At 38.9% G+C, this 24,785-nt stretch overlaps 2 protein-coding genes across 6 annotated transcripts in view; one reads left to right on the forward strand and one right to left on the reverse strand.

Annotated features, from left to right (window-relative positions):
* Positions 1–24,785, forward strand: part of carhsp1 (calcium regulated heat stable protein 1) — a 36,856-nt gene that overhangs the window by 3,395 nt on the left and 8,676 nt on the right. The gene's annotated exons all lie outside the window — the stretch shown is intronic.
* On the reverse strand, positions 14,316–17,994 carry LOC115576175 (polymeric immunoglobulin receptor-like). 2 transcript variants are annotated; one of them, XM_030408653.1, is made up of 9 exons: positions 17,924–17,994; positions 17,336–17,659; positions 16,884–17,219; positions 16,557–16,680; positions 16,117–16,208; positions 15,993–16,027; positions 15,261–15,338; positions 15,098–15,163; positions 14,316–14,977 (listed from the first exon to the last, which is right to left on the reverse strand). In XM_030408653.1, the coding sequence occupies exons 1-9, from the start codon at positions 17,967–17,969 to the stop codon at positions 14,930–14,932; spliced, it is 1,149 nt and encodes a 382-aa protein (XP_030264513.1). In that variant the 5' UTR covers positions 17,970–17,994; the 3' UTR covers positions 14,316–14,929. The 2 variants fall into 2 exon arrangements, with proteins under 2 accessions (XP_030264513.1, XP_030264512.1); XM_030408652.1 differs by having other exon boundaries at positions 15,098–15,166.

A 24,785-nucleotide genomic window follows, 5' to 3' on the forward strand; every position in this document is an offset into this window, starting at 1 on the left:
AACCTAGAAGAAACTTACTTGTACACTGCTTAATGAATTTTGATAAAATCATGCAATTGTTTTCATCGTTCAGGCCATATTCATTGTTCTCACTCCAAATCCAGTAGCTGTATAAAAGTATAAAACTATCTGTTAATAAATGCATAATAAAACATGAACAAAAGCAACAACAAAAGCTTAGAAAAGATTTAACAATGACATTAAAGGTAAGTTATATGCATTTGTAATGCTATTATAAACAACTCTAGGACCTCATGGCTTTATTTAAAAATTAACATCCTTTAGGCCTTCCACCAGTTTTCTGAACCTGGCTGCCGGGATTTCTCATGAAACTCTTTTGCATAATGGGCTGTCAAGTCTAAACAGGAAGAGGTCTACTCCTAACTGTTGCCATAAAGTTGGAAACACACTACAATGTGAAAAGGATTGTATTCTGTAGCAATAACATTTAGTGCCCATAGTGTACACTCTAGTTTTTATTTGACTTATACAGGTGTTTTCAAATAGTGAGCTTCAGAATTGGTCATCTGTAGATTAGGTCAGCTTGGGACAGAACAGTTTTTCCCTGTTTCCTCTCTTTATGCTGAGCTGCACTGGGTGAAGTGAGAGTGGTATCAATATTGCCAGCTAAGCCTCAAGAAAGCAGAAGAGCACATTTTCAAAAATGTTAAACTATTCCATTTAGAGTTGTTCTCATTCCAATACAAGTACCAGTATCTAAATAGTTTCCAACGAATTTTTATGTGAATTAATTGAATTGACCAGAGCACATCACTGTTTGATGGCCAAGCTTGTGTGTCTGTGAAGACAACTCCAGAGTGAAAGAGATTAAATAATAGCAGTGTGGAGAGAAAGATGAAGCATGAAGATAAAAACGGTTAACAACGGAGTGTGTGTGTGTGTGTGTGTGTGTGTGTGTGTGTGTGTGTGTGTGTGTGTGTGTGTTTATTACCTGCTGTTTGCCTCAGGGGTAAATTCCACTCACTCACTGAAATATGGCTGGAATGGCTCGAGGAGACTTTTCGGTGCTTATCTCCACATCACTCAAGGTTATACCTTCAGATACTTGTTTGTTGAAGGGATCTTAACAAGCGAGGTCGCGCTTGCTAAACCAGTACTGTGGAGTGATAATCGTCTATTGCACACACATACAACTACTTTAATTATCAACTGATTCGGCCGTTGTTGTCTATTATGATATACTGTTCTATCTGTCTGGTTTCTTTTTATCCCTTATGCTATTTCAGCAAAATATATTTCTACATTATGTACAGAAAATCTTTGTACTGCAAGAAACTGGCAATACTCATGTCCAGAGTGTGCACTCACGGGAGGAAAGGAGTAAAAGAAAAGAGTGGATCCAACAGAAACTGGTTCCACATCAACAAAATAATTAAAAGCACACTAAAGTTGGGACTGGCATGCCTCTTGTTTTTAGATGCTTCCAATTTCTTGTTCTTATCTAATGTGATCTTAGTTCTCTAATTTCAGGACTTTCCTCTTTTTCTCATGTTTATGCCGTCAGTGACAAGTATTTGAGCTTTGTAGAAATAGTAACAAATATTATTCGGCCCTAGGACCAGAATGATTGAAACCAAATGTTTCCTCTTGAAATCTATGTTAATTCCAGGATTGCTTGAAACCCCTGCACAAAGGAGGAGTTTGTTTCATTTCTAAAGACTTGTATGCAAAAATATGTATGTTACAGAGTAAGAATTAAGGCTGCTAGCTGAGCCTTTTGTTGGGTTCTTGTTTTTGTGTTTACTTTATTTTGAACATTGAACTCTCTGAAACAGCTGCTCTGTGGTTTATTACCATTTGAGGTGTCGTATTACACTCTAGGAAACATTTTTTTCTGCACAGCAGTGAGTAAACATATCTATATGTAGTAAAATCGAGTCGAGTCAGGTGAGGGCACCGCACAAGATAGGGCAGGACACACACAAGATCAGGTTTGTGTGGGGTTCAATGTTTACAGCATGGTTGCCATACTGCTTTTCTCTCTGCAGCAGGTGCAGTATAGAATATTATGCAACCTGCCTATGAGGGTACTTTTATTAAGTTGTATGATCATGCGCTTATATAAAGGCACTCTTGTATGGTGACCTCACACTATCTGCCCTGTTGAATGCCCAGTCTAAACCATGGCAGTGACCACTTTGTCAAACGTGGCTCAAAGGGGTTTTTCAGTGTGTCTAAGGTTAATGTGCCACTTGCCGCTGTGAGCTAGAAATGTTTCACAAGCCAGACTGTTTCAGACACTCAAAGGAGCACACTCATCACATTTGTGTAACTTGATTGTAGGGTTATGAGGGTAGAAATATTGAAACCACCAGGGTCAAAGTGCTGAAAATCCTTAAAGTTTATTATTAACAGTGTTAAATGTGTAAAGTTACATTTGTGTCTATGATCGTTGGTCACAATCTTTTCAACAATGCATTTTGATGCATGTTTTTCTAAATTGTTGGAGGGGCAGTGGCTGGTTGAATTTCTGGTTGTGTCTTGGTCCTGTGCTTACTTATTACCAGGACTTCCATCCGCACAGTGAGAATGGAACGGGTCAGCCTGACCATGCTTCACATGAGGCCATGTAGGGAAAAAGGAATCATTTCACAACCTATCAGCGCTGAAGGAAAGGAGGGGTTTTTGGGAGGAGATATTTTGAAATTCTGTAAAGCCAGTTTTGAAAGTGACCCATGGACACTTCAGCTTTTTTCAATTATCTGTGTTGTAACTCCTCTGAACTTTAGAAAATAGTTCTTATCTGTCCATTCATGGCCCAGTTAGTAACAATTAGTATCATTTTGGCCAACAAAATACTGATTAGAATAGAAGAGCCATTGTCTTCTTTAACTTGTCAGCTGGATCCATCGCCTGCTGTGAAGCCTGCTGTTGTTGATGCTGCTGTAACAAGTGCACCATTGATTTTCGGATGAAGGGATCATATCGCTCTTTCTCTGTATCCTTGTTGTTATGTGGCCTTCTTCCAATACAACAGTATGCTTAGAATACAAAGAAGTAGTAAAATCGTTTTGTTCATTCACAGTGTCTCTCCTGCCTCACAGGCTCAAGCAGGTGCCTTTCACAAAGATAGCTAATAGCTTTAACTACTGTATATAAACAGGTTTGTCCAGCTATGGCAGGGGTGCCCAAATGTTTTACTGTGGAGGGCCAAAACTGAAAACCAATAGTGACAGTGGCCGAAAGCTAACACCTTTTCAAATGCATTGTATCGTTGATACAATAAATTGGATCCCGAGTTCACCTTATTGACTGACTTCCTGTGCAGTCTACCTGCCACGCTAAGATTATGAAAAATAATAATTAGTGATCCTGAATTAGTGATCCATTTTTACCTTACAAAAAATAAATTGTTGTATATATCAATTTATTTGAACCTTTAACTGATTTAAGTATGTTTTCCCCGCTAAAAATATCTGGCTACAAAATGTTTCCACACATTGCTTTAAACATAAAATGTGTCAAGGATAGATTTCGTATCATGGTTATCTGTTCAGGATGGTTGGCTAGTTTGCTGTGTCATTTACTGGTCATTCTGTATTCCAAGAGGTGACTACTGATCAAATAGTTTATTCATAGCCCACATTTGAATGCTGTTTTTGAAATTTGTATTTGTGAAAGTCTGTGAATCTATGCAGAACGGGGGGTGTTATGGGTCACTGTAGGTCACAGGGAACAGAGGAGGTGTGGATGCGGCAGAAAAAAACAAGAATGTTTTGCATATTGAAGCAAAATGAGTAGAAGTGTACAAGAAATAGACACTTGACAATCTCTGAATGTCATCCATACATGTTTTCTCACCTGGAGCCCAAAGAGCAGTTTCAAGCCTTTTGCAAATATCAGACAAAGCTTAACTTTTGAAATTCTTCTATACGAGTCCTTATACAATAACAGAGATGGGTACAGATACCAGACATGTATGAAACCTGTCTACCTATCTATATGCATCTATAAAACTATATAACACCCTCATTCAGGGAGAAAGAATGATAAAGAACCTCTAACAAACTCAACATTTTTTGCAAGCTCCATCATCGAGAAGGTTTCAGAGTTGGAGCGTAAGGTAACCGTGGAAAGTCACGACTAAACTCCCACAATGGTGGTGTCCACCTGCCTGCCCCACATGGCATTCCTCCTGACAGCCTGGACTGCTCTATCCGCTTACTCTGAGCAGCATGAAGGGAATTAATCACAATATAGTACATTTGAATATCTTCCTCAGTCTTTCCCTGATGGTTAGAATAAGTCACCAAATTTGTTGCAAGTTGCTTTTTGAAATAAAGTCGCTGGATGACGTATGACTCCCAGATCCTACTCTACTCAATCTCCTTTTATTCTATATAAGCAACAGCTTCAATTTAGTTCAAGGTTTAGTATGAAATTAAGTTATTTATCAAAACATGTTTGGCAATCATTGTGACTCATCAACATTACCAGGAAAGGACTATGAAATATCATAAAAATACCAAAATACACTGGAGGTTTACTGGATCCTAACGGACCAAATGTAGGACAAAGGCTATGTTTGTGTGGGACAGTATGAGACACGTAAGCAATGCTGAGAGGTAGTCTAAAATTTTGATATAATTGACTTAAAAAACAAACATTTCTTTGTGTGCTGGATGCTCTTAGCTGCTGCGGTTACCAGTTTTAGGTTCCATCATATTCTGCCTAAATTCTGTTGGGAGTGGCGTAGGAAGCAAAGACGTTGACAGGTTAACCTGTAATTCTACCCACGTCTGCAGTTTGTGACATGAAACAAAACATATCCTCCTGATGATAGCCTTCCCTGTTTGTTCTTCACAGCCACTGGATAAAAGCCAGGTTTTAGGAAAGTGTGTAAAAAGTGTCAGCTGTTTTTTCTTGAAAGATACATTTCAAAAAAGCAATTTCACATCGTTTGTAAGATTTCTGCCTCAATTCTCTCAGTTCTGGTAAACTGAAATGGCAGGTGCTGGAGATGCGAGTGGTAATGGGAACATGTCTTCACTGAACAGTTGATTTCAACACTTCACAGCAAATTCACTGCGTCAGAACTTGAGATGGCAGTGTATGTGGGCCAGGAGACGCTACTTTCTCGTAATTTTCAGGCTCAGTGGTCTAATTGCAGGCATAATACTTTGCCTCAGAGTGTCCTCTTTGTTTGATACAGAGCCATTAGACCAGTGAGTATGCTGTAATGGCTCACCACAGCCTCAGTTTCCCCATCTAATGCTGCATTAATCCGGGAAGATATAATTTCACATCCTAACAGTTTCTTAAATTTCACAAGGAGAAGTCCATTGAAAAGGAAAAGAGACAAGGAACAGAATAAAATAGGGCCCTTGGTTTCTCGAAAGGTTTTCATTTGTGTAATTTTGTTTGTAAAAGGGGGAAAAACATGTATATTAAGACCATTTTTTTCTCAATCAGCTTTGAGTTTTGAATGTGCTTGAATAGCTTTACCTTGTGTGTGTGTCTTTTTTGTTTGTTGTTTTTCTCAGTATGTGGGATTTCTGTAGTTGCATGGTTTGAATCGTGATGTAGTTTGCGTTTGTTTTCAGGTCAACTGATCCAGCCCACACCCATACAGTCCTGGAAAGGCAGATAAGCTGCGAGTGTTTGAGAGTTAAGTTAATAGATATATACCAATGGGTTGTCTTTTTCTGACTTCTTTAACCTTGTTTGTTGTTATATTGTTGCTTATCATGTTATGAGATGCATACTCTAACGGGTTTTCCACCAATTCTATACATTGAAGTATGTTAACATGCAGCTTCCTCTGGAGCCAAAGATGGCTTTGTACTGTTTTTTTCAAATATGCAGTAGTTTTGCTTAAGACCGATTCGACACTCTAAAGTGCAAAATTGGTGGAGTTACCCTTTAAGAGTTTGAAGTTTTCAGAGGCTTTAAGATACGAGAGTTTTTTAAGTCTGTAAAATCTCCTTTACAACCTATATTACTTTTGAGGCATATTATGTTGAAAGTTTTGAAACTACAGTTTTCACAATGCTTTTGGGGATGTAGACAGGAGGTATCATTTTGCCATGGATTCAGTGAGTTAAGCAGTCTACAACTCCTGTAGTTGTTTTAATTTTGGCTGCTCAGTGCTCAGTTAGCTATTAGCAATTTACCCATGAATGTACAGAGTATTGTGACCGTATTGCTTTGATTTGTAATGAAAAACTTGACGACTCTTTCTTCATGGTGGACTGAGTTATCACACTGGCGTTATGTGTTTTATATTTACCTGAATTCTGATTCAGAGAAAGTGTGATTTTTTAAAATTGTTTTATGCAAAGTGTGGCAGTCGGGTGCTAATGTTATTAAAGTGCCTTAATTAATTGCCTCTATGAGTTGTGTGTCATAGCCACTGCTGTTGCTCCTACTGCTGACTGTGCTGATAAGTGGGCCAAAGCAACAGCCCAAACTACAACATATTCAAATTGCTTTTAGAACGACAGAATGCACAGAAGGTGAGGGATGTCTCATGATTTGGAAACGTATGTAACAGACTGATTTTGAAAGCCCCCATGATTTAACATTTCTGGCTTTGTCACAAGAACCTGAAGGTAATTCAATCGTATGAAAATTCTAAGATAAGAAAGGAGGCTCCAAAACATGAAAAGTGACAAACCCTGCAGCTGAAGCATTTCCCTTCTCTGGCAATTGCACTGGAGGAAACCCGGCTGCTTCCTTCTTCCTGCTGTTTCAGGAAGAGGTGGCCATCGGATTCATCGGATTGTAAACACCCTGAGGAGAGGGTGGAACTGTCAGAACAAGGAAAAAAGAAGGAATGTGAATACGTGAACTTCAGTGTATAAAATTGTCACCCTTGAACTACAGTTAAGATGGGGATAGTATATAGTATGCAATGCTTTATTATATGAATTATATAAAGCAGAATATAGACATTAAGTTATAAAATACTCCACCTTACAAACTTGGTCAAAGAATTGCACTGATTCGAGACAATTACCTGCTTGTTGCACAAAGAGACTCAAAAAGGTGTGCTGAAGTGCCTGTTTGTTTGTGTGCACCGACATTAATTATTCTGCATTGTTTTCAAGTTGACTGAATGCAGTTTAATTTTCAAGAACTTGAAGGTTAACAACAAAAGATGAGGTAAATATGGTTTGATCAAAGACCATGATCTGAGTTTTAGAAGAAGCACCGCTAATTAATAAATCATCTGTTCATATGAGTCATCTCTTTTCGATTTTTTCTTTTTTAATGGTATGACTCATCCTCATCCATAAACTCAGACCCTGTCCAAATACACCCCTTGCCCCTACCACTCTGTTTTACACATTCATGTCTCGGAGTAGAGTGTCCCAGTTCTTGTCCATCAAAGCAGCAGGGAAAAGTGTTGGGGTTACACGGCCATCAAAGTGTCTTTTCAATGCATTATGGTCCATTTTCTTTTAACAATAGTATAAACAATCCCTAATAGTTTAATGATTTATCAGTAGCTAACAATGCAGCTAGCTTCTGTTAGATTTTTACTGCGGTTTCGTGAATGACAGTCCTAGTGGTCATTTAATGAAGATTTTCTATCACCAAACTGCAAAAGAATTGCAACAGTAACACAAGATAAATCACCTCAGCTGACAACATACGGAAAATGGATGTCTGGTTCCGTCTTAAATGCCATCAATGACTTTGATCAGGGGTAGAAAATTATCGGTCCTGGCTGATTTGGTGATCAGTGATTTTTCTGTCAGATTGCCAACAAAATAAACACATTACAAAATGTGCTGCTTTGGCTCTGATGCAACATCCTCTCCCACATTCTCCCACCCATAAAAATATCTGATTGGTAACACGTCACAATTATAATAGTCTATAAACAATTAAATAATCTGAATGTAGTGGAGAATTACAGAAAATGGAAAATACTCGAATGAAATACCTCAAGATTGTACTTTGATTTATTTCATCAGTGGTTGTTTGAAATTGTGACACAAAACGTTTCATTTTTACTGCAAACGTGTAGTATCGGTTTCCAAATATCGGTTTTCACTCTGCTTGATTTCGAATAATCAATATTGGTATCGGCCCTGAAAAAGCCATAGCGGTCGACCGATGAGAGTCTTGCAGGCTCGGTCCATTTCAAAGGGGGAGATTTCAACCAATACCCCCCTGTAACTGTGTCGCGAGGGGCAAAGTGGAGCTCGAAAATGAAGGGTGGGGGTAAAACTTGGAAATGTGAATGAGTCATAGAACAAAGAGATGAGACACTTTTGAAATGCTAAACGAAGATGATGAACGATAAACATTATACCTGCTTTGCCTCTGCTTAGAGCCTCATCGTGGTGAGCGTGCTAGTACACTGTCATCTAAACAGGCATGAGGATCACAACACGGATAAGTGTATGATGTAATCTGGTGACGCATCTCACAACACATCCCATTCACAGCAGGCAAGACATACAGTCAATCAATACTGTAATTGATTTAAGTTTTGAAAGCATTTGATCCAAGTTATCCGGTATGGTATATGCAAATATACATGACACTAGAGCTCCCCCCGTGTAAGGAGTCTGGCTGGTGTGAATCACATTTCCCCCTTCATGAATGTGTGCATGATTGAAATTTGAATTGAAGATACTGCATTGACACATATCGTGGGTGAGTCATCAAATTGTAGGATCAGAGCCATCTCTTGTCACACACGCGCATATCACATTTGGCCTTGGGCACGCATACACAGGACCATACACACCACCGCCCACCCACACCGACTTCCATGCACACAAAGACTTCAATATAATGGGCTGTCTCTGTGTAAGGTTGCAGCTTTCTGCCTTCGGTGTTCGTAATGGCCGTGTCTAAAGCAGCTTCTCTCTTTCAGTGTCCTCAATAACCCGCCTGCAGCTGTTAATCACTCCAACCCACTTAATGCTTTTCACCTGCTTTACAAAGGAGACATCACAATGACTGGATGACCTAGCTACAAAGACTCAAAGATGTTTTCGCCCATGTTCTGACATTTTGTAGAACAAACGTATGATTGATCAGAGATGGATGAGATCAATTAAAGACATGTAATGGGTAATTGCTGATGCTGGGCTGTGTGCTAACCAGGTAGGGTTTAGGAATCAAGCTCTCTGTGCCCTTATGTGCATTCCTAATGTACTTATTGTAAGTCACTCTGGACAAAAGCGTCTGCTAAATGCCCTAAAGTTAAATGTAAATTTGAGAGCTGAGAATAATACTCAAATATATATATTCTGAGGGGCTTTTTGTGCCTTTATCCCAGATAGTAGAGAGTGAACAGGAAATGAGGGAGAGGTCAAAGTTGAGTCTGCTAAAAGTGCTTGTTTTTGCCATTGACAGGCTGAGATTGTATTCTAAGTGTCTGACAACATACAGAAACAATTACTATGGAGAAGGACCTTTTTGTATGTAAGATCCTTTTGTAACCAGAAACACGATTCTCAGTCAAGGAGAAGTATTTGAGGGCCATTTAATGTCTTTTATCACAGATAGTAGAGAGTGAACAGGAAATGAGTGAGAAATGAAACAAAGGTCCTGAGTTGGACTCATTGGTTGGTCATTGTTTTTTTTTTTTACAGCAAGTCTGTTTTTACCCTATTTTACAACAATTACTAAATGATGTGTGGTACTGCAGTGTAGAGCAGAAGCCTCTCTTAGTGCAGTTTATTTAAACTGTTGCCAAATGTTTTTTATTTTATTCTACTGTAGAAAGATTTCACTTTCACTTATGTTTAATAACCATGGAAGCATTGTGTGTCATTAATGGTCGACCCCTTCACAGAAAAACAATAGGCATGGATGAGGTTTTGACACAAGTCTTGGCTGGATTTAATAACTTTAACATTTCTGGCGCCTGGTAGATCCAGAACTCTCCAAGAACCTTCACTAAGCTACAACATTTGGCTCCACAGAAACGTCCATTTGTGTAACAACATTTTTTGACAGTAAAAATATCATGAAGTGAGAAAAAAGACTGACCAGTGAAGATTTTTATGACTATGACTGTAAAACATACACATACACCACTTTATAAATGCAAAACACATGCAAACTCAATGAGACTTTTAAGCGTGATTAATACAACAATAGTCTCAACAGCTAGTTGTCAGTGTTGTCAAACACAAGACAAGCAAACAAGGCAATGCGTCCTTCAAATGCAAAAGAGGACACTGCAGGGATGAGATGTAAAACAAAGCAGAAAAAGGTTACTGCGTAACCAAATAATGACATCAGATAACACATTATGACACTATCATGTAAAAAAACTTGTCAAAATAGACTAAAATATAGACATGAAAACAGAGTAGACATGACTGAATGCTGTGCTGTGCTAAGCCAATGTGCTGTATATGACATTCTCATCACTTGCTTCAGCCTGCAGGGGTGGAAAAAAAGGATTAAGATTACTATAAGTCAAGATGAACAAAAATTAAATTAAAATTTTTGGAGGAAAGTGACACAAAGACTACAAGGCAATATCTACAGAAAAAAAACCTACTAAACATCATGTGACTCGGTTTCTTGTAATTTACCTTCTGGACACGTTTTGGTTTCTTGAAAACCACAGAGCTATACATCACATCCATATCACTCTCAGTATGTGAAGTCTGCAGGAAGGAGAGACTGAAATGAATGAGATGATCACTCTGTTTTACATTCTATAGCCCTGGGCTAAGTGTTGACCCTGTACAGATTGTAAAAACTCTTGAGGCATGTGATTTGTGATTGTGGGCCATACAAATAAAATTGACTTGACTTTGACAACATTTATCAAAGTCAAAAAGTTATCAGTTTTCACACACAAATGTGGAAGGCAAATGTTAACCCAGGGTTAACCTAAGCCCATGGCTATACAATTCACACTGCATTCTATTGCCTAACATATTAAATGTCCATTGGAGCATGTAGCTAATGTGAATATTCTTGAATGCTGAGTGACTACTCTCTTTACTTTCGACCTTAGACCCATGTTAAGTTGATTTTTAGCTGATAACCCCACAAGCTCAGGGCTAACCCTGCTCTGGAGCAGTCAGAAACCAGGTTAACCATTGTTAGTAATATTAGTGGATAACCACATATAACACAGTATTTTGCTCATTAAAACACCAAAGCAACATGTCAACAGATAGAACTAGAATACTGTGTGTAAGACTGATTTGATGGGAGACGCAGAAATAAGACGGAAGTCCTCAGTATATTCTACATCTCTCACAGCTGTTGATAAGCAGGGCAGCCATTTTGGATTTTTTAGCTTGTGCGTTGTGAGGCATGTCCAAAATCCAACCTCAGAGAGCTCCAGTATTAATTAACTTTTCTGAATCAGGGTTGTATGTAGCTGCCGTTGTGAATGGCGTAATAAGATTTTATATTTGAGTGTGCCTTTTGAGTACTTTCTTTGTGCAATATGATTTTTCTGCTTTTTGTAGGTGGTGACATGGCTTGCCATATTATCATAAACATGTTGACTTTGACTTCTAAGTACTGATATAATAGAAAAAAATTCATTCATTTTCTTGATATATCTGCAGTTTCAACTAAATTCCACTTACAATTAGGGCTGTCAAAGTTAACGCATTAATAACGCAACATCCTCTTAACAGCGTTAATTTTTTTAGTGCGCGATTAACGCTCGGTATAAAAAAAAGAAAAAGAAACTTGCATTGTTTGATTTATGGCCGTCGATGGCACCTGATCCAGAGGGTGGCAGAAGAATAAGAAAGGGAATCAGAAGAAGAAGTAGCAGGGTTGGCGTTAAAAACACAGTGGACTGAAAAGCGAAAGGAAATGGAGAAAGGACTTATAAACGGCAAATTCACTTTCAAAACACTGCCAGATGGTTCGGTCGATAGGACAAAAGTTATCTGCACGTACTGCCGACATGAAATGAGTTACCATTGATGTGCGTCGAGTCTCAAATATTTACAACATTTACAAGCCAAACACATGGCAGATGCAGAGAGGGCCCCCCCCACACCAAAAGCAGATATCACCATGTTTTGATTTAGGGTGAGGGGATATTTTTGGAGCCTTTTATTATCCTGCATGATTTGAAGTGTTGAGTAAACATTTCCATAAAGCAAGCATATTTGCCCTTTCTTATGTTGTTAAAAGTATTAAGAACATGAAAAAAATACATTACGGTACATTTAGAACAGAAAGAAATGTGCCAAAAAAATTTAGATTAATTTGCGATTAATCGCGAGTTAGCCTAACTATGGACAAAATGTGATTAATCGCGATTAAAAAAATTAATCGTTTGACAGCCCTACTTACAATATAACAACATTAACTTGTATCATTACCATTCTTGTTCCAATAGTCAATTACATATTGCTTTTTAGAGATAAAATCATGACATGAAGAATCACCATAACTGGAGCACCTTGCAATCACATACCAAATCAGAGAAGTTTCTATGTGACAATGGTCACTTTAATCAATATTTGATCTCATAGACAGGGATTTTTATCTCCAAATGTACACATCAGGATATACTCCCTGATCATTTTGTTGTGTAAACAAATGGACTGTACACTATTGATCCCTACAGCCTTCTTTGTGAAAAAAGATAATCATATCTTACCATTGTCAAGGCTGATGCTGCTGCTTTGGCCTGCTCTGAAAGTGAAACAGTAAAAAATCCTGTTACTTTAAATGACCAGTAGTCTGTATTTAAAAACAAACATCTAGAAATGACACAAATATTTGGTACGAGATTGATTTAACAACACTTACTGCACTTTCTCAACATAAACCAGGTGAAGTAGGTGACGAACAAGGTGACGAGTACAATGGAGATCAACAAGCTCAAAAGGATGATGACGCCCATTAGGTAAATTGAATCGCTGCAGCATGAATAAATATTTAAAAAGACACCATTCAAAGTAATTAAGACAAACAGGTTTAAACAGGTGTTTAAACATTACTACATTATCATGCAGATTCTGTTCATAATCCTTATTACTAAATGCAACTCCAAACCGTCTCATCGAACCAAGGTACTATATAAACAATACATATAGAGATTTCTTTACAATTTTGTTCAATTTGACCACACAATGGAGCACTGTTCTCTTCATACTGGACCTTTGCTGTTCACCCTGAGCTGTGGTAGTTTCTTTGTCTGCAACACCAGCGATGAGATTCCCAGGCTCAGGAGTGATGGTTAAGAGTGTTGTTGCTGCAACAGTGGCTGTAATCCAAAACAAAACGACGAGTGAAACAACCCTTTTTTTCTATGTAAAATCACATAATTTACCAAATGGCTACACCTGAAATATATTCATAAACTGATATTTCACACTTTTTTAATTGTCGTGCTTACCATCGATAGGTTTGTCAATAACAGTTATATGCACTGGCATCTGGAAATCTCCTTGGCTACACAAATGCCAGCCGCTGCTCTCTTTTTTTCAGTCCACTCATAGTCACAGTGAAAACATTGGGATCAGTGGTCATTTGTTGACCTCTATTGATCCGGCAGACCCCATCACACAGGAGCTGCCCAGCCCACACCACTTAATTTCTCCAGGGTAACGATTGTAACACTTGATGGTTATTTCTCCTCCAACAAATCCTTTAATCTCCTGACGATCCACATAAAGAGTGGGTGTATCTTGGGGGGAAAAGGGTTAAGCAGAAAAATGTGGGTAGCCTAATAATCAGTCTCCAGAGCAAACAATAAACCCTCCTCAGTGAAGATGTGAAAGGATTTGAATAATGATGTCTAAAGGGTTCTTGCCTCCAGTGACTAACAGGTGAAACTACTTATATTCGACAATATTCGTCTTTGATATTACCTGCCCACTGGAAATTATGTTTATTGTTTTGGAATAGACAGAATTCTCTACGCTGTCACTCATCCCACTTATCTGAATCACATTTAAATATAACAAAATATATTCATGTGTATGTAATTACACGTGCTTTGTTCATCTGACATGACCATAAGACTAATCATCTGTACAAATAAAGCGACCCCTGTGACTGACCTGCGAGTCCCGTGACGATGAAAAGATTTCTGAGATGAACAGCCATGTCGCCGAGACAGCACGGAGTGTGGCAAATGAACATGCAACACCAATGCATTGTCTTGTTCTGTACTTCCTGATTTACTGAACAAGCAATAGCAACTGTTAAATCTCTCTCTTCCTCCTCCTTTTAAGGCAGTTCATTTGGTTCGATGGCAAAGCATAGTCATAGAGCTCTGTTTTGTATTGGTGATCAGACCATTGTTCATAGGAAGCAAGTAAAGCTATATGAAACCTGAGTTACAAAACACATTAATGAAATGTATATTTTTTTTAAATCTGTAAAATACTTTTGGTTAGGGGTAAGTATTTCAATTTCATCTTTCATTTGACTGAAGACAGATGACACTCAAAAACAAGCTGAATTATTTTCATGTATTTGATGCAATAATTGAATGTGCTGGCAAATGATTATGACGAATATTATAAAACAACCCTGGATCGAACATGAGATCTACTGGATTATAAACAAGGAGATGATCAGATATATAGTTGGTAGCAAAAATGCAAAGGATCTTGTTAAATGAATGAAAAATGAATTGCTCGTTAAATCATTATACTGTACTTAAATGGTAAGATGTCAACCATTTTAGCTACGATTCCACTTCCCTGCTTCTGGTTAACATTTTAACATTGTTCTTGCACCATCAGACACTTAAAATGGGCTGCACGTATGTGTCAAAGCCACACTGACAACTTTCCGTCATCACACCTTTAATTGTCTCAACATAGCACCAAGGTGCATTTCCTGAATCCTGTATGTTTGCAGATTTGTACAAAATAACACCAGTGTCCGAGAGTCACCAATACTGATGTGGACTGCACGTGAATTGATTTATTCGAAATGACAGAAAGACACTATGCATAAAACCTACATCAGAAAGAGTTCAGTCAGTTTTTTATTTAACTACTGTGCTGTAGATCACACTATCGTCTGCCAGTTCAGTCTAATGAGAGAAAACAAGAACAGACAGAATAATACTGAATCGTTATGGACTAACAACAATTTGATTGACTTGTAAACTGATGATGGAGATGCTGATAAGAATTTAAGATTAATCACATACCATTTGTTGCACAATGTCCCTCATGACAACGGTACTGTATGTCACACTCTCTTCAGGTGTACTGTCCTGCTGGATGAGGACAAACAAAGTAACATTTGGGCAAATGCGTTCTCAAATGTTTTTTAATGTCTTAGACCAAGATGTTTTTTCTCGTGTGGTTCACCTTCTTCTGGGCTGCCACATGCTTGTTGTGAACAATGGTGGAGTATTGCACATCAGGGTCACTCCCAGTTTGGGAGTCCTGTGATGAGCGGATTTGAAATTGGACATTAATATCATTATGTATTAGTTTATGTAACAATTTTTGCTTGTCTAACAGCACAATCATTTACAGTAGTTGATTTGAATACAGCTGGACTATCACTGGCAGGACTGCCATTCAACCCTTCCAAACCACTCAAATGCACGTAAACCTATTTACAGGCCCCGATTCCAGGAAAGTTTGTGGCGATTAATGTGCGACAGAGCTGTTCAAAGCAGCACAGACGAAATGTCATCAATGTAATTATTTTTTACATTTGATTTTCATTTCAAAACTGCCACTGCAGATGTTTTTACAGTGGTCTTGCTGTATATTGTATTGTCACTGTTACCAAAGATGGTGACTGTAGCATTTTCATGTCTCACATAGTTTTTGTCTCAGCTGTTAACACACCTAATACTTATATTGCACTGGGTCACACCTCTCAAGCAGCATGCAGTCGAGGCTGCCTTTGGAATGACCATGCGTGCGAATAACTGCTGTTTACTTTATTTGCTGTATGATCAGTCCAAATTTGGACAAATTGTGAAATGTTTTGTTATTCTCCAAGCAAAGAGGTAATATGCTTGTGATGACAGTGACCTTATATTAATAACCAAACATAATAATGGGAACTACATGGCTTTATCTTACCGCAGTGATGTCCGATCCCCCCGGTTTGCTCTTACCTAAAACACATATTATAAATATTATTTTAGAATAACAGATAATTCACTCATGAATATATCTGTTAAAGCAGAGCTTTCAACAGACTTACTACGTCTTATCATCCACCATCCTAGAAAGGCAGCAGGAACGAGCAACAGCAGTACGACGAGGGTTGTGATCAGAATCGTCATATTCGTGGAACTAGAAGACAAATAAGCACAAGAGGCGCATTTTATTGAAAATTGGCCTGTGCATGCATTCGTCTTTCATCAGTTTAATTTATAAGTCAAAAATGTATTAAATACAGACACCTTTAATATAGAGTTGGACTAAAAGAGAACAGTGTGCATCCCTGCAGCCCAACAATCTGACTGATGAAAAAGTCAAAAAATGTATTTCCATTTTCATGTGCATTAGTGTTTTTTAATTGCATAAAGGATAAACCTTAATTGTGTTGTATTACAAGGTTGAGAGAGAATATGATGCAGAATACAGTTTGAATCAAATATGAACCCAGTACCAAAGTGAAATAAAATAAGGAGTACACACCTCCTGTGTTCATCTTGCAGGCTGTCTTCACCTGAGCCATTTGTGATGGAGTCTGTGGCCTGAGCTGTGTGTGGCTCTGTACTGGTAAGCAGGGAGGAGTGCTGGATAGTGGTTGGAAGTGTACCTGTAAATAAATGTAAACGGTCACGTTAACCCACATTGCAAATTTCTACGAAGATATTTTTATGCTCTATATTGCTGAATTATTATACTGTAAATCACACATTTCCAAGATTTGACGTTAATATATCATATGCAGCACTTAAAGACTTTCTTTTTTATAGTAGGTTTCTAAAATATGACAAAATTAAATGTTTTGTATCTTACTTGCTACACTGGGGATGGTTGTAGTTGCTGTTGTAGTAGTTGAGGTTGATTCATGAACAGTTACATTCACTGGGATCTGAAATTGTCCATCGGTGCAAAAATACCAGCCGCTGCTCTCTGTCGTCAGGTCACTCATTGTCACACTGAAAACTTGTGGGACACTTGAATTGATGGTCACTTTTGTTCCACTAATTGATCCAGTCCGACTCACGCAGTTGGGGTTACCCAGCCTGCACCACCCTGTTACCTTTTCATGTTTATAGTAACAAATGACAGTCACACTTCCTCCTTCAAATGCCTCAACTTCCTGCTTGATCATGTACAGAATTGGCTCATCTTGAAAACAAAAAGAATCATACAAATTAAGCATGGCCAGATTTTATTACCTGAGACATATAAGGGAATATCTGAGAAGGATTTCAAATGTGCTTAAAACCTTTAGTGGATTTTACCTTCAGTGACTGACAGCTGAAATTTTTTTCTGATATCAGTAATTCCTCTATCCACAGCACACCACCAGTTTCCATTGTTCTTGTGCGTCACATCATTAATAGTCACAGTGAATACTGTTTGTTTTTTGTCGTCGGCGATTGAAAACTTTTCTGAATTTTGTGGCCTGTTGGTTCCAACTTTAATGGTGCAGAACAACCAAACCCCTCCTCTACACAAGTATTTCTCATGGTCTCTGTAGTGTGGCTCATAGAGACATGGAATAGAGATGGAGCCTCCAGCTTTGACCGACACTTTACTCACTTCAGTAATGTCACACTGAATTCCTGACAAAACAACAGCAGACATTTAATTCATAGTGTGGCCTTCAAATTGTATATATCACTTAAACATCAGTTATAGGTTAATCAATCACATAAGTATACAACACATCTGTTACAAGTAAGTATTTGCCATAACTGAATTTGAAAGACAGTATTAATAGTTAATATTGATAGCTCATTATTATTATAGCGCTATCAGTATTGTGTCAATTACAAACCTCACTATCATTTATGCATAGTTTTCTTATTAAGATTTAGCTAACTTACCCACAAGTCCAGCAAGTATTAGATGAGGAATAAATGGAGTAGTCATGCCTGCATCAGGGTTGACATTAAATGAGTACTATTCTGGACCACAGCTGGTACTTTCTAGCGGGTCTCTTCCTCATTTTGAACATCCTTCTTTGGTGTACTGCCATAAACCTACTGATAATGTCTCGCTTTTAAACAACAGATTGGCTGTTTGGCTTCATCATCAGCTGTTCATCACATGTTTTTGCATTTTATGTTCTTCCTTTACTAACATGTACCTTACATTGACCGTTCATCATAAAGACTTATCACTGTTGCCTACTGTTCCGCTAATATTTGAGAACGTCAATATGAAGTTGATAATGGACTGCAAATGAAAAAAAAGAAGCATTGAGTTTTCTCTTGTGTAATCCATGTTACCTTGTCCTTTTACATCGAAATGAACAAAAAGTGCTAAATCTAGTTTAAGACCATACTTTTTTTATGCTGAGGTCAACATCTTTAGTACTTTCTTTCTTCTAATTCTTCTATAAGCAACATGGCATCACACAAATAAATGAGAAAAATGCTAAGTGAAACTCATACCGGCAAGTCACCAACATTTGAAGATGAGAACAAAGTAATCACTGAGTTTGTCAAAATTAAGTGCGAAGCATATCAGATAGCAATTTTGGATGTGGTTGCTGGATCAGGGATAAATTTAGGATAAGGATGTCTTCATTATCCTCAAGTATAGCATCCAGGACCGCCTTAAACATGTCCAAACATTGCTGGAGCTTTACAGCACAACACCATTGCAGAATTCTACTAAACAACTTAAGGAGATAGGGAAACATCTGAAAATAAAATCCACAGGAAAGTGTTGTAATTAGGTAAACTTGAAAACATCCCATCATTTAAATCTTCTCCAATGCTGCAGGTTTATTTTAACCACAGAGAAGTCTCACTTTCACGATTAAAGAAAGCGTTTAAAGGGAGACTCACTAGAGTAAAAAGGATTGGTAAAAATCAAAGCAGTAGAGGCTGAGATATCCTGTCTCTAAATCCAACTTATGGGTCAAGCTCAGAAAATGCTGGATTCTACTTTTCTCATAATGCCTTGGTCTTTCAAACACCACACCCCAAGTTTGTAACCAAGGCTGTCGGTTTTAAAAAAAATTGTAGTCTGAAAGCCCAAGACGATGGGCTTAGGGGTTGTCCATTCTTTGAACAATACCTACAACTATAACGGTAGTGATGTGAGCATTCACTTTTGTAAACGTTAACATTCTGTAACGTTGTGTCAAGCACTGGCTACTTAGGACAATGAATACTTATTACCTGTCGCTATATATTGTATAGACAGTCAAAAGAAAAATAAGAAGGATATGGATTCACAAAGTTCTTAGACGAAGACACTCTGTTATGAGAGTTCTTGTCTCTTAAAGACAATTTTTATTCATACTTTCCTATAAGTCAACATCATTTATCCCGGCAATTGTCAAAGAAGACATCAGTAAAGACAAAGCCAACTTTAGAGACCCCATTTGGTGCCAAAGACTGTTTGGGCGACATGTCTCAGGTAAAATGATTAAGTTGCAGCCTAATATGACATTATATAGGAGTTTAATAAGTTGTAAACATGACACCCTGTAATTTCAGATTTTCATTGGCTGCCAGTTTACTTATCAAATCACTCTGAAAGGAATCCACCATTGATGTTGTTATTGTGGATATCTCAGCGTTTTAACCCTCCTGCTCCAAGAAGTAACCAGGGGAATCCGTCCATGACATCCATGTTGGCCTATTGCATCAAGTTCAATGTTAGGTGAGCGTAATGAAACATTCTTCTTCCTCTTTGTCGAACCTTCACCTTTAAACTACTACTTGTCAAGGCCAAGTGCATTTGTAAGAGGAATACTTGGGTAAAATGATTGGACAACGACAGTTTTGTCTTGTGTAAGCTGGAGACGATCGGTGCCCACAGTGAACGTTTTCCCCTCCATTATAAACTCTTCCAACATGTAATTACAGGAGTGCTGTCTCACTCTCTGAAATCTGTATTAGTTCCTATTGAGTTCTCTCTTTCTATATGTTGCCTTTGTTTCATCGCTTTGAAATTACGTCCTGTCTGAACGAGGAACTGAGTTAGCATGCGAGAGATTCAATGAAACAGAAAAAGGATGGAGGATTAATGCTCTTCTGCTACTTCCCGATGTGTCCTTGTCAATGTTTTCATTTTTGAATTACTCAAGACTTTGTTGGTGTAACCTCATGATTGCTTGCCTGCACCCTAATAGTCTCAGCAGATTTGAATAACCTGTTGAGCACCTATTAGCATTAGCCCATAAGTAGCATTTTTCAATTTCTGGCCACACACACTTAACTGCCAAGTGACTGAATGTTGCCATAAGAGGTTTCTGTGAGTTGAAGTGTGTTTATATATGGCTAAATCGTATGTATCACTCTCCACATCTCTCTGTACACTTTTCTCACACTATGTAACACCTTCACTCAGCATTCAAAAAGCTTGAACATAAAACCACAACCAGTGGACAGTGCACCAGACAAAATCAAACGGATAACGAGGGTTAAACATCTCTAAAGAGGAATGAAAGAGTCTTGTTTTTGAGCTGCATCATTGACTACATTTTAATACAGTTATGCTGTTATTCTGTTGAATTGAGCAACCTCTACCATTCAAGCCTAGCCTGCCCAGCAGCTCACTGTGGTTTTGCCAACCTGACAGCAGGAATGAATGTGTTGTAAGTTTGCCGCGAGCAGACTGATAGCACTGTGCGGCAAAATGTATGGCTACAGCCGGCTGCAGGTTAGCTGAGCTTAGCATAAAGACTGAGAGTAGGTGGGAAAATGTAGCCTGGTTCAGTCCAAAGGAAGTTACCACTCCTGACCAAGATATAGCCACATAGCCCTGTCGTACACATACTACAACTTCTTAGACTTAGTTTTTTTCTGTATCAAATGGCAGAGATATAACATAAGATGTAAATGCTGGTAGGGGGGAAAATAAGGCTAGCTGTTTTCCTGCCGTTTCCGGTCTTTACGCTAAGCTAATTAACTTCATATTTACTTTACTTATTTACGAACATGAGAGTTGTATCAGTAACCACTACTGTAACGGCTTCATGCTGCCCAAATCTCTGTGACAAGAAATCTATATTTTATAAACTGGCAGTGGTTTGGTCACTCTAACTGTTCTATAAATCCATAATACAAAGCACCAACACATACATTACAATTACGGAAATGTCGAGGACTAACTCTGTACAAATTGTTTTCCTCCTCTGTGAATACAGTTTTAGATGAATGTATTTAATCTTGTAGAGAATGCCAGAGTGAAACTCTAAACCAGTGAAGTCTGCATTGATTCATGACCTGTGTGGCCATACAGCATAATGGCCTCATCACATGGGTAGTGTTTGTCTCAGCAAAGCTGTGTGTGTGTGTGTGTGTTGGCCTGAGAGCTATGCATTGTAGGTCTATATGCAGGTGCGCATGATTGTGTGTGTGTGCACCACTGGGCTGGTATTTGCTGTATCAGCAGGGTCCCTGGGTGGCGTGTTGGTTGGGGAGAACTGTCATGGAAATTTCCATAGGACAGAGGTTTAGTCCACTGCTACACGTGAGAGAGAGAACGATGGAATGCACATATATTGTCCGTGTGTGTGTTTGTATGTGTGTGTGTGTGTGCAATGTGCTACAATTGGTGCAGACTTGTTTGTATATAGCTCTATAAGCCATCCTACATGTTGTCGTAGGCCCAGTTTGATAAGCAACAGCATTTTTAACAAGATATGTAGTAAGGGGAATAGGTGGAAATTACAAGGGGGTTCAGGGGGGTCAGGGGGATTCGGACAACTTCTTTCAGTGGCCAAATCCTTGGATGCAACACCAAGCATAGTTTGCCAATATTTCCCTGCATCACAACAGCAACTAAAAGACAAATGCAATTACCTGTTCACAGCGATGGATTACCAACCTCGGGCAGGTCTCAACTTGGTATTCATACCGTTCTGGGCTAAGATGAAAGCAGCTGCTACCTGAAAGGTGCAAACTCTGAAAAGTTACAATATGCTATCAGGAAAAAGGCCAGCAGGAATGTTAAGTACAGTGTTGTGAATAGTTAGGCAGCCAAAGCATGGTGAATCATCATTGTGTTCCTTTAAGGTAGCATGAAAAGACTAAGACTTCACAGGCTATATCTGTACCAACGTTATCATATTTTCCGAGCCTCCCTCAGGCCTTATCTCCTGCTTATCTGCAACTTTTCCATTTCATCCTCCTCCCCCATCTGTGCTCCTTCCAAAGACCCTCCCTCCTTCACTGTTGTTGCTCTCAACCGCAGATTATCTCCGCACGCCGACTAATGATTTGTATTTCCTTGCATTTGTTCTCTGGTCATTGTAGCTGCGTGCAAATCATAAAAACAGTCATTCACTCGTGGGTTTTGAGTTGATTTGTGTCCCCATTATTTAAGGGATTGAACGCACCACAATGTAAAGTAAGTGAGTGAATGAGTTTATATATTTTGGTTGTGTGTGTGTGTGTATATGTGAGAATGTGTGTGTATGAATCCTCTGTTATAACCCTGCCTCCCCCCCCCCCCCCCAGCAGGAAGCATGCTGTCCAGAGAGGCTGTGATCACATTAACCTTGTGTCTATTGAGTTAAGATAGATCAGCCCTTCTCTGCTGTGTGGTTTTTCGAAACTGTAAAATGTATTAAGGCTCGCGTTGCCAATGTGTGTTTCTGTATGAATGTATGCTGAGCTCGATGAATAAAAACATAACAGGATGGGAGACCTGCTCCAGATAAGCGCACATCAGTGAAACACAGACTCTGTTAACATCTGTCAGCACGGTGCTGCAGCCTTTGTCACCATTCATCATCGGTCCCGGTGAAAGACGTCAGTGCTTGTTCTCCTCCGCTCCTTCCCCGCTTTTATTCGTCCTAGCTAAGTACCAGATTCCACGGAGGTAGAACACCCATCACAACAAACGCAAAGCCTTGATCTGTCTCAGTTCCATTTTGTCAGTACTGAATCGTGTCTGGCTGAAGGTTTTCCTCTCAGAGCTTCTTTTCTGTCGGTCAGCTGGCAGCGACAGGAAGTAACAGATGTGTCACGATGATCATTTTCTTATACAGAGAACTCCTAACTTGATAGCAGTTCATTTTAACAAGTTGACACAAAAAATTCTAACTAATAGTATATCTAATTGTATACAGACTGCACAGCGAAATGAGTCCACAAACATGTTAGCAACTCTGTCTCTCTCTCTAACAAGCTCGCCACTACACTGCTAATGTGGTAATGTTGAGCGGGTATAACATTTGTTCCCCGTCTAGGTTTAGTTTGTTTTCATCCTTTTGTTTTGCAAAAATTATTATTTGACTTTACACCATGTCCTAACTGCATGCAAACATCAGGGGTGACGCAATGTCAAAACGCTCTCTGTCCACACTGGATCTGATGGCTATGCCTTCTGCTGCATTATGTAAACAAACCACGCGCCTACCAGCTGTACACTGGAGATCAGACAGGAGGCTGTAAAACACAGCTGAGCCCGTCTTGTTCGTTCTTTTTTAACCGTAAACACATGTGTTACTCTGATATTTAGATGTTTACTGGAAACGTCTTGTCATTTAGCCAACAGCAAGTAGACATGGTGTGTTTTCTTATTAGAAAACCCTCAGCTCCCTGGGGAATTCCACCAGCCAGCTGGCACCTTGTTTACATTGTGTTAGTAAAAGGAGACAGTATTGTAATCGGTGAATTACAGTTTGAGACATTTGGGGCAGTGAACAAACAGCTTTGGTGGCATTACCCCCATCAACCTTCACTCTAATAGGAGCTTGTAATGTATTCTGTAATCTAATGTAGCCTCGGAAAACCAAGATGGTCTTCACATACTCCCAGTAACAATAAAATAAAACATAGGTCTATCGGTGATTAATGCTCCACTCTCTTCACCGGCTATTGTAGTTCTGTAGTATCCTGTCTGCTGTTTGGTGCTGGACAGGTAGTGTATACTGAGTTTATCACAATTGTATTCACTGAAAATGCTGCTGTTGCAGCTGGCAATGAGTTTGCTGAGAGCAGAGTTTGCAATAACCAAAACAATGAGCAATACAGTAAAATGCTCTGTAGAGATGACAAGTTTTGCTTTGGATTAGTGACTGTGAAAGACCCCTTTTGTTATTTACAGTCATCGATCCATTGTTAAGATATATTTATAAGGGCAGCTTTGCATTTCTGTTGTACGAACAGTCATCAGCTACAGGGAGTTATCAGGGACATACAGCTTTTTTCCACGTTTTAATCAGTCTGTAAGTCACAAGCCTTGCACCTGTAATCATCTTAAAGCAAATGAAAAATGGTCGCTCTGTTCCCCCCACTTCTGTCAGCTACTATAGAAATACTGACCAGCTTCTGGTGCCACTGGCAATGTTTCCTGTCATCTTTTTTTCCTCCGTGGCTCTCTCTGAACAGTGTACCAGTAACGGAAAGTCAAAATCAATGGAAGTTTTCTTTTCTGCATTTCCCTGATTGGTTGAACTGTGATGTAATGACTAGTGATGTAAGACCCTGGGCTGAGGTGAATGAGGTGACTGTTCTCCGTCCTTTTTGGGTTGCAGCACGGTCGGCCTGTTCTAAAGTTGCTGTTGCCATGGTAACATTTGTAGGTTTGGAGAATGCCACCAGCAGGTCACGGATTCAGTGCTTCTTTAGGTGGGGTTGTTGTTGGGTAGTGTTGCAGAAGGGAGGTATAGGTGACGCTTTTTTAAGAGACTGAAAAGAAATGTTTTTAAAGCGCCAAGCAGAGAATGTTGGTTAGAAGTGTGCACGTCGCTGCAATCAGTTAGAAGACTCTCAGTCT

The sequence above is a fragment of the Sparus aurata genome, chromosome 23 (assembly GCF_900880675.1).
Source record: "Sparus aurata chromosome 23, fSpaAur1.1, whole genome shotgun sequence".
NCBI lineage: Eukaryota > Metazoa > Chordata > Actinopteri > Spariformes > Sparidae > Sparus > Sparus aurata.

What these genes read in the sequence shown, in the direction of transcription:
- LOC115576175 (XM_030408652.1), bottom strand. Translation starts at nt 17,969, where the DNA reads ATGACTACTCCATTTATTCCTCATCTAATACTTGCTGGACTTGTGG. An exon ending in AATACTTGCTGGACTTGTGG is followed by an intron (nt 17,660 to 17,923) that starts GTAAGTTAGCTA and finishes TTGTTTTGTCAG; the next exon opens with GAATTCAGTGTGACATTACT. An exon ending in GGGACATTGTGCAACAAATG is followed by an intron (nt 14,978 to 15,097) that starts GTATGTGATTAA and finishes TTCTCTCATTAG; the next exon opens with ACTGAACTGGCAGACGATAG.